The 17,365-nt window shown below is 34.5% G+C and overlaps 1 protein-coding gene across 7 annotated transcripts in view; it reads left to right on the top strand.

Annotated features, from left to right (window-relative positions):
• The window catches only part of ZNF638 (zinc finger protein 638), a 128,283-nt gene that overhangs the window by 72,175 nt on the left and 38,743 nt on the right, over positions 1 to 17,365 (top strand). For 6 of the 7 annotated variants that reach the window (XM_039239523.1, XM_039239526.1, XM_039239528.1 and 3 more), the window contains exons 4-10: positions 499 to 537; positions 1,513 to 1,805; positions 2,816 to 3,093; positions 5,187 to 5,333; positions 6,207 to 6,329; positions 11,629 to 11,687; positions 12,293 to 12,345. In XM_039239523.1, the coding sequence (XP_039095454.1) occupies positions 499 to 537; positions 1,513 to 1,805; positions 2,816 to 3,093; positions 5,187 to 5,333; positions 6,207 to 6,329; positions 11,629 to 11,687; positions 12,293 to 12,345 (992 nt within the window). The remainder of the gene's footprint in view (positions 1 to 498; positions 538 to 1,512; positions 1,806 to 2,815; positions 3,094 to 5,186; positions 5,334 to 6,206; positions 6,330 to 11,628; positions 11,688 to 12,292; positions 12,346 to 17,365) is intronic. The other variant, XM_039239525.1, reaches the window with a different exon arrangement.

The following is a 17,365-nucleotide window of genomic DNA, read 5'->3' as shown; positions in this document are numbered from 1 at the left end:
CCTTAAAGGGCTACCTGAAAAATGGCCTTTTCTGCAAATCCTTCCGATTCTTCCCACCAGATGTATCTTTTCGAAAATCACTAGGTGCAGTCGAAAGGACACCATACGTGTTGTATTCTATAGAATTGTGTCCCCTGGAGTTCTGCAAAGTGTATGAACTGTCTTTGTCTTTTAACCTCTACCTAAGCTTTTGTCATGTACCTATTCTGTACCTCTTAACACACATGTATATTCTCTATTTCACTTAAGTAAACTTGAAGTCTTTAAAATTGAGAATGTATTTCTTTTCCTTGAAATGCTTACTAGAGTAATGCTTTACTTATTTCTTTAGACACTCAAAATAACTTTACTTCCAAGAAAATTTTCATTTATTAATCTACTAATAAGTTACTATGTAAACTAAGGTTTTGAGTAGTCCTGATACATTGCAGGGAAAGATTAATTGAAACTTATAGTCTCATTTCAACTGTTCATTAATACTGTTTATTCTCAAAATAGGTATCCTGATTGGAATCCTGAGATCCTCCCATCAAGAAGGTAATTCTTTTTTGAATAGTGGTGTTGTTGAGACTTGATTTTTCTCTTAAAAGTAAACAGGTATTTTTTTTTAAAGGTATTCTTTTTAATTGAGTTCCTGTTTTGATTGTTTTTACTTTGAAACATCAGACAACTGCAGCAATCTCTATGAATCTTTAATTATCCCAGCTTAAGTATGGTAGCTCGCCTGTGTGAACTTCTGTTTTTTTAGTCTTTTCTGAAAATACGTTATGCTTTTGTTATTGTTTTGTGTTTTTTTATCTTATAAATACCTTGAAGGCTGGAAATGGTTTCATTAAGCTTTATGTTTCCTAGGAGGTACCTATTTAATGTATGTGTATATAAGTACAGCAGTCAAAGAAATATTTGTAGCTGGTATAATCTCTCAGGAAAAATTGTTGAAAAGCATTTGTTTATGTAAATGATTTCTTAAATTCTTTATATAACTTAATACTTTGAATACATAATTGGCTATATAGTGGTATAGGAAAAGCCCAAGAAATTGATGGAGGATATTTTCTTCTGTATATTAGCAAAACAGGGATCTGATCAATTACAGGAATAAGCATCTGTTTGTTTCTTATCTACAAGGCTGAATTGCATCATAACAAATAGGATTTTGTTTTAAATAAATATATTATATCTGAGTTTGGTGTTGTTAATAATCTGTTGTAAAGAAGGGACTTCTGAGGATACCTGGATGGCTCAGTTGGTTAAGCATCCGACTCTTGGTTTTGGCTCAGGTCATGATCTCACTGTGGGTTTGAGCCCTGCACTGGGCTCTATGCTAACAGCACAGATTGCTTGGGATTCTCTCTCTTCCTCTCTTGCTACCTGTTCCCCACTCACACTTTCTCTCTCAAAATAAATAAATAAATAAATAAACATTTTAAAAAGTGACTTTTGTTATTTAACCTAAACTTACATTAAATTGCTGAATTTTTTGATCTCCTCCCCGCCACCCATTCTTTGTAGAAATGAAGGCAATAGAAAAGAAAATGAAACTCCAAGAAGACGTTCTCATTCCCCCAGTCCTAGACATTCTAGGAGATCAAGCTCAAGTCACAGATTCCGTCGATCTCGAAGCCCAATACGCTATATATACAGACCAAGAAGTCGAAGTCCAAGAATTTGCCATCGTTTCATTTCTAGATACAGATCCAGATCCCGTTCACCATATCGAATGAGAAATCCATTTAGAGGTAGTCCAAAATGCTATCGATCAGTTAGCCCTGAAAGGACATCACGGAGATCAGTGAGATCATCAGGTACACTTACGGTTGTGAATAATAAATCTAATTATTTCAACTAAAGTTTTCATTTGTTTTTGTTTGAATTTTTTATTTCTATATTTTTAATAAGTTTGAAATAGTGACATATATGCTGTTATCATAATTTAACAGAAGTTGACGTTTTGAGCTATTTGTTTTAGCCCTTCTGATAAAAGAGAATATTTCATTTCTGTGTTTAGAATTTCTATGTGATATTGACACACATTCCAGCCTAGTCTGATCTTCTTTTATTGACTATCAGAAGAAATCTGGGAGAATATATCTGTCTACTCGGAATCAAATTTAAAAAACATGGCTAGGCAGACATCTTAGTTTGGCCATGAGTTATTTAAAAAAATTTTTTTGGTCATTTTTCATATTTTCAACCTGTGTCGTAATACTGGTTTAGTGACCTTTCTAGAAATATCTCCTATATGTTTCCCTGAGATCTTTTTAGAGATCTCCAAGGTCTCCCTTTTCTAGCTACATGTCTATGAAGCTGGATTTTGTTTTCAACCAAAATAATGTATCAGATTGGATACAGAAGCAGATATGAGAATTCAGGTTTTAAGGGTAGCATGAATGTCTTTGGGAAAATACACAGTGTTGCTACTCCTCTACCTGATTTTTTGTTTGAGAATTAAAGTTGTTTTTCATGAAAATGTTATTTATGCTAATACAGGAGATTATAGTTATTAAATGAATTAGTAAATATTTTTAAAATTTGATTTCAATTTCTTACATGGTAAATAGTGATAATTTTAATACAGAAACTCTTTTTGGAGTCCTCATTTTTTAAGAGTGAAGGCCAATTCTGAAATCAAAAGTTTGAGGACCACTCAAACTCATGAATGAAGAATTGAATACTAAGAATTTTTTTGTGTGTGTTTACTTCCTATTTGGTCTGACAGTGACTCTAGTTCTTCTTTTTTCTTTACTAATGTGATGAGATGGTTTCCACCTTAAGTTCTTTTCACTTGAAGTTTCATTTATGTCTTTTTTACTAGATAGAAAAAAAGCATTAGAAGATGTAGTACAGCGAGCTGGGCATGGGTCAGAATTCAGTAAACAGAAGCATCTTGAAGCAGTTGATAAAGGACACTCACCAGCGCAAAAGCCTAAAACTGGCAGTGGATCAAAGCCATCAGTAAAATCTACAAACTCTACAAAGAGTGATTCAAATTTAGGGGGACATTCTACTCGTTATAAAGCCAAGAATATTGAAGATGACACGTTACCAGAATGTAAACAAGTGTCTGATAAAGCTGTTTCTCTCCAGCGTAAGGTCAGTAGTTCTTGAATTGTTAGTGCACTTGTTTATGTACATATGTCATTGTGACAAAAAAGTTGCTTGAATTTTTTATTTTCATAATTTAAAATTTTCCTATTTTAGAAATTGTGACTTGTTAAATTATGTTGATAATGGAATATTTTATTGGTTCCTCTTAGGAATTTAGTAAAAGCCTAATAATGCAAAATCTTGTAGCTTACAAATCCTGGGTTTTGGTATTTGATATAGCAAAAGTGAAAACATTTTGATGGTTAGGTGTTTTTGGCTACCTACACTAACAGGTTGTTATGAGTTTGGCTCTCTGGTGGGGAAGGTGAATGTAATCACCAGCAACACATATGAGTTTTTTTGTAAGCTGTAAAAGTCTGTACTGAGACTTGATCATTTTTAATCTATTGTTTACTTTTTTGCAACACAGGTCAGAAGTCAGATACTCTTGTCAAGTGTAGAATAGCTTATTTTCTGTTACTGATTTATTGGTATATTTTGACTGTAACCCGTTAGTTATAATCCTGACGTATTATTTTATTACATATGTTAATTATATTACTATCATAGTAAATAGTTTTTGAAGCATCCAGAGAACATTAGGGTAATTGCTAATTTTAGGCCAGATTTAGAGTGGTGTTGTATTAAAAAATTTTCAGGTATTTAGGTGCGTATTACTCTTGTCTAAATATTTTCAGCAATCTAATTCCTTGCCTTCAAAGAACTGACATTTAGAAAGATACACTTAAAATAATCTACCTATAATTACACAATTTTGAAGAGTGTTGAAAAGAAATTTTTAGTACAGGGAATAGGTTAAATTAATATATAATATTGTTCTTATTTTTTCCCAAGACTTTTAGATGGTCGCAATGGAACTTTGTCAAAGTTTTTTTTTTTTTAAGTCTTTTTTTTTTTTAATGTTTGTTTATTTTTCAGAGAGGGAGTCAGAGCACTAGCAGGGGAGGGGCAGAGAGAGAGGAAGACAGTTTTTAACATAGGTGATTAATTTGATATTACAGGGTAAACCGATTTTATACATATTCGATCTACATCTTTTTAAATGTTACACTTACCTAGGTATCATTTCTTTAAAGTTTTTAAATTTATTTTTGGGAGTCAGAGACAGAGCACGAGCTGGGGAGGGGCAGAGAGAGAGAGAGACAGAGAATCCAAAGCAGACTCCAGGTCCTGAGCTATTAGCACAGAGCCCGACAAAGGGCTTGAAACTACGAACTGAAATCATAACCTGAGCTGAAGTCGGATGCTTAACTGACTGAGCCACCTAGGTGCCCCTAGATACCATTTCATTTATTACTACAATTTTTTAGAAATTTATTTTTGAGAGGGAGAGAGTGCGAGGGGTGGGGCAGAGAGAGAGGTGGACAGAGGATCCAAAGTGGGCTGTGTACTAACAGCAGACAGCCCAATGTGGGGCTTGAACTCATGAACTACAAGATCATGGCCTGAGCCAAAGTTGGATGCTTAACTGACTGAGCTACCCAGGTGTCCTGATACCATTTCAATTATTAAAGCACAGAGTGAACAAAGCTATAGTTTCAACTTCATTAGTGATGGGTCACATAGATTCACATACTATTCCTCAGTAGTTTTAGATCATTTCATAGGTCTTGTTTGTTATAAAATGCTTCTAAACAGAAAAGAGCATCTGTGATTATGTATAATCTCTGACCACCATTAGGGTTGAGTGGTAAAATGTAAAACCCTTTTTACTACTTTGGCATTAAAATTTTTTTTTAATGTTTACTTATTTCTGAGATAGAAACAGTGGGAGTGGAAGAGGGGTAGAGGAGAGGGAGACAGAATCTGCAACAGGCTCCAGGCTCTGAGCTGTCAGCAAAGAGCCCTACGTGGGGCTCAAACTCCTGAACTGCAAGATCATGACCTGAGCTGACATTGGACGCTCATCCGACTGAGCCACCCAGGCACCCCTAAAATTTTTTTTAATTGTGCTAAAATATTTAGAAAAGTCTGTTTAAAGGACTAAGGTTAATGATTAGAAGAAATTATATTGGGAATTATTATTGTACTTCACATCTTAAGTCAGTTTATTTTTATTTTCTTTCATTCAAAAATAGCTTCGGAAAGACCAGTCTTCACATTATGGTTCAGTTCTTCTCATATCTGAATTACCAGAAGATGGCTGTACTGAAGAAGAGCTAAGGAAAATATTTCAGCCATTTGGAAAAGTTAATGATGTCCTCATTGTTCCTTATAGAAAAGAAGTAAGTCTCTGTTCTCAAAATGCATACAAAGTTACTACTTTATAAAGACTGATGTTGGATCTTTTAGTAGCTTTTACTACATATGTAATTACTAATTGAGAGTTAATGTAAGTTATTAGATTCCAGTGAACAGGGTCCCAACATACTGTTTTATATCCTTTAGAACAGGGGTTGAGAAACTTTTTTGTAAAAGTTTTTTGTAAACGACCTGGTAGTAAATATTTTAGGCTTTGCTATAGGATAGCAGCTGTCCAACACTGCCATTGTAGTACAAAAGCAGCCATACACAATATACAAATGAATGGGCATGGCTTTCTTCAAAAAAACTATTTGTGAAAACCGGTGGCAGGTTATAGTTTGCTTTCCATTGCTTTAGAACACTGGTAAGATTATAGCAAAAAATGTCTTTGGTGTACCATACTTTATACACTGGGTTATAGTCCTATACCTCACACTAAAGTTCATTAAAATTATGAACAACACCATACTAAACAGAACATAAAATTGTGAGACAAAACAGGGGAACATAGTTGGTAGTGTTCATTGTTGCAAGAAGCCTTAAAAATGACAGACCAGCAGCTAGACCAGATCTTGCCTTCTCAGCCCTGCCTTCCTGTGGTCTCATTGTTCCACAAGCTTCCATGGACCCCTGTTTCCCCTCTTCTTATCTTGGTAATAGTATAGAAATTCTGTAACTTTAAATGTCCGTTTCATATGCAAAAACATCATAGAGAGCAAATGACACTTGAGCAAAACAAAAAGAGGTAAGAGCAACCAGGACATGAGGTAGTTTTATGTTCCACAAAAAGTACTAAGTCATGCAGAGAATTTTGAGTTAGATTTTTGACTAACAGTGTAATGCATTTTATTTAGGCTTACTTGGAAATGGAATTTAGAGAAGCAGTTACTGCAGTCATGAAGTATATTGAAACAACACCTCTTTTGATAAAAGGGAAAAATGTGAAAATATGTGTTCCAGGAAAGAAAAAATCACAGGTAAACTCTTTAGATCATACATGTTTCATTGTTGTTGATTAGTTTGATTTTTTAAAGTATATTCTGTACAGGGGCGCCCAGATGGCTCAGTTGGTTAAGCATCCAACCCTTGATTTCAAGTTCTGGTCATGATCTAGGTTTGTGGGATCAAGCCTCACATCCAGCTGTGCACTGAGCCTGTAGCCTGCTTGGGATCAAGTCCCGCATCAGGCTCTGCATTGAGCCTGGAGCCTGCTTGGGATTCTCTGTCTCTATCTCTCTGCCTCTTCCTCTCCTGCTTATGTGTGGTATCTGTCTGTCTGTCACTCTCTCTCTCAAGTCAAAATAAAATAAAGTATGATACGTATAGAAAATGCATAAAACATAAGTGTTCACGTAACAGATTGTATGTGTATAGATTCAAATACATTAAAATTAACAACTTTATATAAATAGTACTATAAACAGTGTTAAATGGCAAGTAATAGACCAGGAGAAAATACTTAACAAAATTAGCAAACATCTGTGAAACCTCTACCTAGGTCACAAACTGTAACACTGACTACATCCTGGAAGCCCCTTGCATATGTCATTTGAATTCTTACATCCTCCTTTCTGCCCAAAAGTAATCCCTAACTTGATTTCTAATACCATAGTTGAGTTTTGCCTGTTTTGAATTTTAAATAAACAGAATTATAGAGTGTCTTTTGGGACTTTTGTTTCCTTAGAAGTATTAATGTTTATGACTTTAGTCTTTGTAGACATTTTTTATGCTTTATTTAACCATTGATAATGTCTATTAAAGTACTTAGAAATATTCAGTAAGTTTTGCTTTGTTCATGAATATTCTTTTCATGTAATTAGTATATTTTGCTGAAGAATGCCTACTTTATAGGGGCTTTGTAGCACTTTTCAATCAGTAATTTGATTTGGAGATTTAACCAGGTTAGTATATGTAGATTAATTATAGCTATTATAATTATTAGCTATTAATTACTATTTTAATGAGCTGTGTATGTCTTTTCCCATCTTTCTTTTAGGTTGTTTTTCTTAAAAAGCTTTTTAAAAAACTTTTAATTTAGGGGCACCTTGGTGGCTCAATTGGTTAAGTGTCCGACTCTTGATTTCGGCTCAGGTTGTGATCTCATGGTTTGTGAGTTCAAGCCCCATGTTGGGCTCTACAGTGACAGTGAGGAATCTTTTTAGGTTCCTTTCTGTCTCTCTCTGTCCCTCCCTCCCCCATACCTTCCCTTTCTCAGTCTCTCAAAATAAATAAAAAGTTTCATTTGGAGATGTTAATAGTTTTAGATACTAATTTTGTATTATATGTAAGTATTTTTTTCTGTGTTGTTTATATATATATCCATTTATAAAATTTTTAGTTTCGGTGTACTCAGGTTGATTTTTTTCCCCCCTCTTAATGGCTTTTGCTTTTTTGCTTTTTTTGCTTTTGTCTTGTTTTAGAAGACCTTCTCTATACCAGTGCCAAAAAGATATATTTCCATTATTATTTTAATATATAAATTGTGTTATAATGTGTTATTGGGATTAGTATTATTTCCAAAATGGAGAGCCAATTACCCCAACACCATTTATATCTAATTAGTTCTTCATTGATTTCAAAAGCTGTCTTTATGTGTATAAATTACCCTACATATGTAGATCTGTTTCGGACTATTGTTAGAACAGTTTCTTTATTTCTTGTCCAATAATAATGATTTCAGTTATTATAGTTTTTATAATTTTATTTAATTGCCTGTCTTTCTGGTAGAATCCTTTTTCTTCCTTATTTAAATTTATTTCAGTTAATCTTGAACGTTCGCTCAATTTAAGAGTCCGTTTAAGTTCTCTGAAAAGTCTTATTGGAAATTTAACTGATACTGTATTGTGTATTGAAATTTTTATAATACTCACTGTTCAGAAAGATGGCTTGTCTCTATTTATTTAGACTTCATTTAGTTTTTTTTATAATGTTCTTTTGTAATGTTCCCATAGTGTACATTTCGGAGGGGTTCTTAAGTTTATTTCTGACATTTATTTGTATATATCATAAATATTACTTAAATTGTTGATAAAGGATCTGTACTTTTTAATTTTATGTTTTCTGATTAGTTACTACCCATGATCCTAGCTACATGCTACATGCCATCTCTTTATTTCCATTGTCCTGTCTTGAATAATGTTTATGGTAACCCTAGTTATTATCAATTTTGTCACTTAGAATTTCTTATATTTTCCACTAAAATATCACCAGTGGTTTATGAAATAAATGAGAGGTTTATTTATTTCATAACAGAAAATTTGAAGGTAGGTGGTACATGGTTGTTACAGGAACTCTATGATATCATGAGGAACTCAGCCTTTTTGTTTTTCTGATCTACCACCTTTAGCATGAACTTTCCATCCTCAGTTGTAAAATGGTTGCCATGCCTTCTGGCATCATTTTTATCTTCTAAGCAGAAAGAAAGAAATAAAAATCAAACAGCAAAATGGGCTTTGATTTTTTTTTTTTTTTTTTTTGAAGAATAAGTTCCTGAACAACTTTTATTATCTACGTTTGATTTACCAGAACAGTGACACATAACCCCCTCTAGTTGCAGAGGTGATTAGGGAGAAGCAAGAATTGCATGCATAATTAAGAACATAAACTTTGTCCTGGAGACAGCTAAATGTAATTCTAGGTTTTAAACAGGGTTGTGACACAAAGTGGATTAGATTCATTTCGGAGTGATCTGCAGAACTAACTAGGGAAATGTCTGAAGAAGGGAACGAAAGAAAGCTTAATAGATTGAATAAAGGGGAAAAGAGAAAAAAAAATCACTAAAGTCCAGTTAAAATACTTATTTAGCCGATCAGGCTATTGTGATAATAGTAATGGTTTTGGGTAGATAAGTAAACTTGAGTATAGGAAGGAGAAATGGCTGTTACTCTCAAGTGAAACCTGACAGATCATCACATTGTGAGAACTGGAGAGATCAGTCTTATTTAATACTGAAAAATTTAATCTCGGAAAATGGGCTAGTAAGGATATATCTAGGTTATTAGAATATTTCAGTAAGATTAAGTAATTCTCTTAGATAGCTTTTTGATAAGGTTGGTAAGGTAAGAACAGAAGTCCAAGAAGAGCCCAACCATATTTACCATTCTGATTTTCATAGCAATGAATAGGGGGAACTGTCAGGACTAGAAACTAGAAATTTGCCTTCTACATGTCAAAAATATTGCTATTCTTCAACTAAATATAGTTTGGGTGGCATTGAATTGAGGGAGCCTTACAAAGCTAACTCATGACTCTTCTGTCCTAATCTAGCAGCGTTCCTAGGGATTGACTAGAGGAGAACCCCACATAGAACTCCAGCTATGGCTTTTTCAGATTGGAAGTGTTTAGATAACCGTCTTGGCCTTTTACCACAGAGGGAGAACATCAGACTTTCTTACCAGAGCAAGCCCAAAACTAGCCCCCAAAAGAAGGGCAGTGCTATCGCTTTCTTAGTCCAGATCTTAAATTTTGGCATGAAAAGTCAAACCAAGACAAATTTTCTGCCCACATTTGATGTTTCATGTTAGGACTGCCTTTGACCCTGGCTGGCTGTGATTCAAAGAATATTCTCCATTTTGCTACTTTGAATCAATAAATGATACAGAAAAGGTGAAAATTTCCCATATCGCCATATTTGAACCTGAAGGATAAAGATGAGTCTGCACAACTCTAACAAACTTAATTACCTTTAATTATAAGCCAGTGTAATCTTTAGTACTGATTCTTAACCGTTTTTGAACTACTTTCTCCATCAATACTACCAAGAATCTGATCAAAGTAAGGATTTTTTTTCCCCAGAGAAATGAACAGTGGTCCATATTCCCAGAATTTTCTTTAAAGAAGCAAGAGCATTTGATTTAGAAAAAAGTAACAGATATTCCATTGCAACTATGAAAAGGTGCTGCAGCTCAACTCTGCGAAAACAGAAACAAGACTTTAAGATTTTTAATTTAGTATCTTTTGGCAAAATTCATGGGGGCATGGCATCTAAAACCTAGAGCAAGCAGTCAGCTGAGATCCAAGAAGATTGCGTGGCAGTGAAAAGCAGTGCTGAATCAGTCATATGAGCTTTATAGAAAATTCTAATGAGTAACAAGGAAATAAAACCAAAGATATGATCAGAGTTCAGATGAGAGCTTAGTTTCATTTTAATTGAAAAACTTTTTTTTTTACTTGTTATGTGTCAAACATTGTGGTATCTGCAGAAGATATAGTGGTGAACAAGACAGAGGTGCTTTCTTTTTTTAAAAAAGTGTTTATTTTGAGAGAGCATTAACAGGGAAGGGACAGAGAGAGGAAGAGACAGAATTCCAAGCAGGCTTCCTGTATTAGCACAGAGCCCGTCACAGGGCTCAAACTTAGGAACATGAGATCGTGACCTGAGCCGAAATCAAAAGCCTGGCGCTTAAATGATTGAGCCACCGGTGCCCCAAGACAGATGTACTTTCACCCTTCTTGGAACTTAGTTTATTCATGAATATTAAAGAGTTTAAAATAGTGAAGAGGAGGGGCACCTGGGTGGCTTAGTCCGTTAAGCGTCCGACTTTCTGACTGTCAGCTCAGAGCCTGGAGTCTGTTTCAGTCTGTGACTCCCTCCCTCTCTGACCCTCCCCTGCTCATACTGTCTCTCTCTCTCCTAGAAATGAATAAAACATTTAAAAAAAAATAGTGAAGAGGAAAGACATGGTGGATACATTCAGGAGACCCAATCTGCATATAACTGAAATTACCCTCTACTTCCAACCCCAAGCATCCTTTATACTCCTTAAGCTAATAGGCATGGATCTCACAAGTTGTTTACAGTTGCTGTTCCTTCTGTCTGGAATGCTTTCAATACAGGAATTCACTTGCTTTCTTACCTCCTTTAAGTGTTTCTTCATATATCACTTTTTCAGTGCAACTTGCCTAACTAACTTATTGAGAGTTGCACTTCTCATTCCCCCAACAAGAGCTTCTGTTTTCCCCCTTGTGTTATTTTTCTCCATAGCACTTGTTGTTGCTAACAGATACAATATGAATTTTTAATTTCTTAAGGTCTTTCTTTTCGTACCCCTTAAAGTTAAGCTCGTTTGAGAGCAGGGTCTTTGTTCTATTCACTACTCTCCAGTGCCTAAAATTGTGCCTGGCAATTAGTGAGCATTCAGTAAATATATGTTAAAATGATCTGAATTTCTTAATAATGTTTTTTTGTTAAACTTTTTATGCTATTGTATACTTTCTAAATTGCCTTTTATATTTGGGGAAGAAAACGAAGTTTTTCAAAATCTTTTTCTTTCATAGAACAAAGAGTTGAAGAAAAAAGCATCAGATTCAAAGAAAACAGCTGCATCTACTTTAAAGTAAGTAATTCCATGGCTTTATAATGCAAGAATGGCGGTGCCTGGGTGGCTCAGTCGGTTAAGCATCTGACTTCAGCTCAGGTCATGATCTCACGGTTCGTGGGTTCAAGCCCTGCGTCGGGCTCTGTGCTGACAGCCAGCTCAGAGCCTGGAGCCTGTTTCAGATTCTGTGCCTCCCTCTCTCTCTGACCCTCCCCTGCTCATCCTGTCTCTCTCTCTCTCTCTCTAAAAAATAAATAAAACATTTTTAAAAATCTATAATGCAAGAATGAATGGGCATATGAATTAAAATTAAAAATCTTTTATACAACTGTGCTTTTAATATATTTTATTACCCTGACTCCAGTTTAAATAGGACATTGTTCAAAATGACTACATTAAACTTTATTTTTTTTTATATTTATGTATATATGTATGTATGTAAGTAAGTAAGTAAGTTCTGTGACTGATGTGGGGCTTGAGCTCACATCCCTGAGATTAGGAGTCTCGTGCTCTACCTATTAAGCTATCTAGGCGTCCCTAAACTGTTTATATCTAAGTTTTGCTTCTTTAGACGTTTTAGAACTTAGAATTTCAATCTTTGCTAATTTTTTTCTTTTAAATAGAAAAGATATAGATGCTTCCAAAGCTGTTGAAACTGTGACTTCAGCTGCTGCTGGTAAGTTGTTACTTTTAATATTCCTCCAAATGAGTGTATTTTGTCAGTTTACTAAAAACTTTTTGCAAGGTGATGCTAGAAAAACATTGTTTATTGTGCTTTAGTGGAAGGGATACATATTGGTCCCTGTATTAAGCTAGTGGTTAGTATTAGTACATAAAGACTCAGTGAGATAGTGTATGTAAAATACCTATCATAGTTCTCATAATAGCTGTTGAGGTTAATTTTGAAATACCTGCTTCTATCCCCTAACAATAAGACAAAACAGAAAGATATTGCTTGTTTGGTCTTTGATTTTGAAAGTTTGCTTAGAGCACAAAGGTAAACAAAAAAGACCAAACAGAAATTGATGTTATTACACTTACGTATTGAAGTTGTTTCTTTGTACTCAGGAAAGCAATGCAGATCTTTATTATGAATCTAGCTAAGTGAATTTTGCATACAATTTTCATAAACTGTGTTTTCTGTTTAGGGTTAGAAAGAAGTTATTGCCAAAAGAAACACTCTTGTCTTTAGTAAGAATAGATAGCTTGATAGTGAAGGATGAGACAGAAAAGCTAAAATAAAATAGACATGAAATATATTTAGAAAGTTAAAGTCTTTTGTATGTTATCTTCTAGAAAAGTGAATGTATAGTATGTTCTGGATTTCTATTTAGAAATTTCTATGTGATATATATGGGGAAGGAGAGATAGAGAGGTACAGAAGATTATTTCAGTTAGAGAGATGGTAAAAGTAACAATTAGGGAATCACTTCATTAAAGAAGGCCTTAAAGAGTCAATCTGGGAAGTTTTTAAATTTGACCTCATTAGTAGCATTTCTCAGAATATGTTGTCTTAGAGACTAATTCCTGGAAGATGTTTTGGATCAAGTTTGTATTATAGCTTCTTTTTCTTTTTTCTCCCTTAAAACATTTTCACAGAACACATTTCCATTATTAAATCCTGCAGCGCAGGAAAGAAACCTTTTTAGCTTTGTTTAACCCAGTATTGATGAAGCTTGGCTAAGGTACTCCCAATTTTTTCTGTTTAAGATCCGGTAATAATTGGTATAGACTCTGGGAAATTGCTGTAGAGAATAAAGATGTTACATAAATTGGGTAAATGGAAAGATTGAAAAATCCTGTTGAGAAAACACAGTTGGGATTCATTTTAAAATAATAGGGACTGGATGTAAAAATGTTAATTAAAATGGTGTGGAATGCTAAAATCTGAATTTTTATTGTACAGAATTTTTTAGTGGATAAAGTTTAAAATCATATTATTTAAAATTTTCAAGGTTTCAGGCTAGGTGGTTTTTACTAGAAGAGTTTGGTAATATTGATTATAATAGGAAAACTTAGATGCAATGATCCCTTTGAATTAGAGGAAAACCATGAACTCAGATTTCAACATTAATAAATTTCATCTGTCAAAGACCGTTGGAAATATTGCTTAGGTCAGCCAGTCACATGGTGTTGAAAGTGGGATACTTCAGAAATTATTTGTTAAGATTGAGGTTTAAATTTTGGGAATGGTCCTAACATAATAAAAGCAATGAGTAGAGGGAGAAGTGCTTCAAACCAAGTATTTCCTCCCTTCTACTATAACTGTAGAAAGACAGGAGCCTGTAAATAGGACTGAGAAAGTGTCAGGTGAGAAAAGTAAGGGTGTATGATATCCTTTTTTGAGATCAGCAATGTCAGATTGAACAGTGATACATTAATTAGTATAGTTTTAAGAGAACTTTGGTTATAAGCACAAATCAGAAAGGATGAAGAGAATAAGTCAGGAAGCAAAAGCATAATTTGATCAGAAAGGCAAACTTTAGAACTGTTACCTATCACTAATTAAAAAGAAATAAAATACTAGGACCTACTGTATGCTGGTAATAGGAGGCACCTTTTTTTTTTTTTTAATATTTTTATTTATTTCTAGGAGAGAGAGAGAGAGAGACAGCATGAGCAGGGGAGGGTCAGAGAGAGAGGGAGACACAGACTCTGAAATAGGCTCCAGGCTCTGAGCTGGCAGTCAGCCCCGAGCCCGACGCGGGGCTCGAACCCATGAACTGCAAGATCATGACCTAAACGAAAGTCAGCCGCTTAACCAACTAAGCCACCCAGGCGCCCCAGGAGGCACCTTTTAAAGTGTTAGGATACATCACTGAACCAAATAGGCAAGATTTCTGTTAATAAGTAGCTTACATATTCCAAGTAGCTTACATATCTGAAGTGACAGATAATAAATACTGAATAACATGTTTTATGAAGTGGGAAGAGTCCAGGGTTAATTGGATTTGGAGTTACAATTTACTGTTTAGAATTAGGTAATATTTAAGTAGAAGAATCTACTAAGGGGCATAATCTGTGCCAGAAGACAGAAAATAAGAAAAAGAAACTTGCCATTGGTTGGTTATGATCATTAATACCAGCCCATTGTTATGTAATTTAATCTTTCAAATCACCCTTCTCACTTTATAAATGAGAAAACAGATTAAGAGGGTAAATAACTTAAATTTAAATGACTTACCCAGAGTCACATGGAAGAGTTAGGGTTCAGATCTAATACTGTAGGATTTCAGAGTTTTTTACCTATATTACCTGCCTCTCTGAGAATAAAAACCTGTTTTTCATGTCCTTTGATTACTCTTTTATCTTCTCCTAATTGTTTCCCTAAATGTCTGTTCCTCTTATATCATCTTTGTCTTCCTGGTTGATTTTTTTTTTCTTCATGTAGCTTTAAGGACCAGTGACATTTTGTATACGTACATAAACCTCTCTACCCCCTCAAGTTTACTCCTCTCATTTTTTTATGTCATCTAACAATCAGTACTAATTATCCAGTGTAAAAACTGTCATTAATCCTTCCCATCTTTTTTCTTGTACCCCACGCAGTTCCAACTTAAATACCATCCTTCCTCTTTTCATCCAATCTGTGGCTGATTCAAACTAGTTCTTTCCGAAATCTATCTCAAACTGTGTGTTTCACTTTTGCTGCATCACACCTGTAACTTTTTTTATTTGCTTCACATTTGATTTTTGAAGGTAGCCTGACTGGTATTTATATTCCACTCTCTATCTACTTCATTATTCACACTGTTGCCCAAAGATCTCTTGAAGGCACATCTGATCATTACATTTCTAGTGACCCACAGGGGAAAGCCCAAATTCTTCAGCATTGAATAAATGACCCTTTACCCTTTGTCCCAGATTTTTTCAGTGGCTTGTCACCTTTATGCTGTCCATTTGTTTGGAATTGTCTGAATTCCACTTTACTTAGTAAGCACTTCTTAAATACTTGCTTAAGTAGGTGCCAGGTCTTGTGCAGGGTATTAAAGATAGAAAGTCAGTTAAGGTTCCTTTTTTAGGGTGGAGGTGGAGCAAATTCTAATTTATTTTTTAAGGCCCATCTCAGATGGGATACCTTCCCTGACTCACCTAGGCAGTTGGAAACTCTCAGCCCCCTTCTAGTAATACTATACATTGGATGACTTGGAATTAGTGGTTTGTTAATAAGTCTCTTTTACTTGGCTGAGTAAGGAAATATTTGTAGGAAGAAGAATACAGGGACACTGAAATTGAGTTTATATTGTTGCAGCTGAACCCATGGGAAAACAGAGTGAGCCATAATTTTCTAGTTTGTCATCCTTAACTTAATGATTTTTTTTGTATAAGATTTTATTGGTTTAGTTGTTAGGGGTTTGTTTTGTTTTGTTTTTAGTAAATGTATCTTATTCTTTATGCTTTTCAATTCCTAGATGAAAATGACTTTCTTTTAGGAAATAAAACAGATGAACAAAGGAAAAAAAAAAAAAAGACAACCCAAAAAACAGACTTAGCAATAGAGAATAAGCAGATGGTTACAAGAGGAGAGGTGTATGGGGGGAGGGGTGAAATAGATGAAAAGAATTAAGAATACACCTATTTTGATGAACACGGAATAATATATGGAACTTTTTTTTAACTTTTTTTCTTCTTTTTAAATGTTTATTTTTGAGAGAGACAGAGCACGGAATGGGGGAGGGTCAGAAAGAGAGTCACAGAATCCAAAGCAGGCTCCAGGCTCTGAGCTGTGAGCACAGAGCCTCATGTGGGGCATGAACCCAGAACCATGAGATCATGACCTGAGCTAATAAGTCAGACACCTAACTGACTGAGCCACCCAGGCATCCCAAAAATTAAAGGTTTTTAAATGCTGTGATAAAGCTATTTACAGACAATTTCACTTAAGAATATTGATGTAAAAATTTTAAGTAAAATTTTAGCATATAGAGGCTGTGAACACATTAAATGAATAATATGCTGTGTCCAAGAAGGTACCACATCAGAAATATAAAAGTGTTTCAAAATTAAGAAATCTGTTAAAATAGTTCACCAGATTAAATAGGGAAAGGTAAATGCCAAAAATGATACTGATAACATTCAACATCCATTCCTAAGCATCAAAAAAAAATTCTTGAAATAGGCAACTGCTTCCTTAATATGAGAATATATTTGTGTGTATATACTTTTGCTTATATTTATATGAACATACACATATATCAGGTCAAAAACCAGCATATGCTTAATAGTGAGACTAGTAGAAATGTTCCCATTAACTTTAGGAATAAAAGAAGGATACTTATCTTCAGTTCTGTGAATTAACATACTGTTTTAAAACTTATAGTCACTATCAAGTGCAAGTCAAGAGGCATAAAAATTTGAAAGTATGATACAACATTGTTATTTGCAAATATGCATGTATGATGGAAAACCCGAGAGTCTACTGAAATGCTATTAAATCCAAAAAGCAAAAAAATGAAAAGGGGGCATCTGGGTGGCTCATTTGTCCTTGATTTCGGCTCAGGTCATGATCTCCTGGTTCTCGAGATCGAGCTCGATGTTGGGCTGCGAGCTGAGCATGGAGTCGGCTTAGGATTCTCTTCCCTCTCTTTCTGTCTCTCCTCCACTCATGCTCTCTCAAAATAAATTTTTAAAAAATCTAATTAGCCACCTTACTTAATTTTCTAAGTTAATACACAGTATAATAAATATAATAAACG

This window comes from Hyaena hyaena, unplaced genomic scaffold, assembly GCF_003009895.1.
Source record: "Hyaena hyaena isolate Hyena2069 unplaced genomic scaffold, ASM300989v1 scaffold_158, whole genome shotgun sequence".
Taxonomy (NCBI): Eukaryota; Metazoa; Chordata; class Mammalia; order Carnivora; family Hyaenidae; genus Hyaena; species Hyaena hyaena.
Note: the sequence above shows the minus strand (reverse complement) of the source record. Positions and strands in the feature narration are given on the sequence as shown.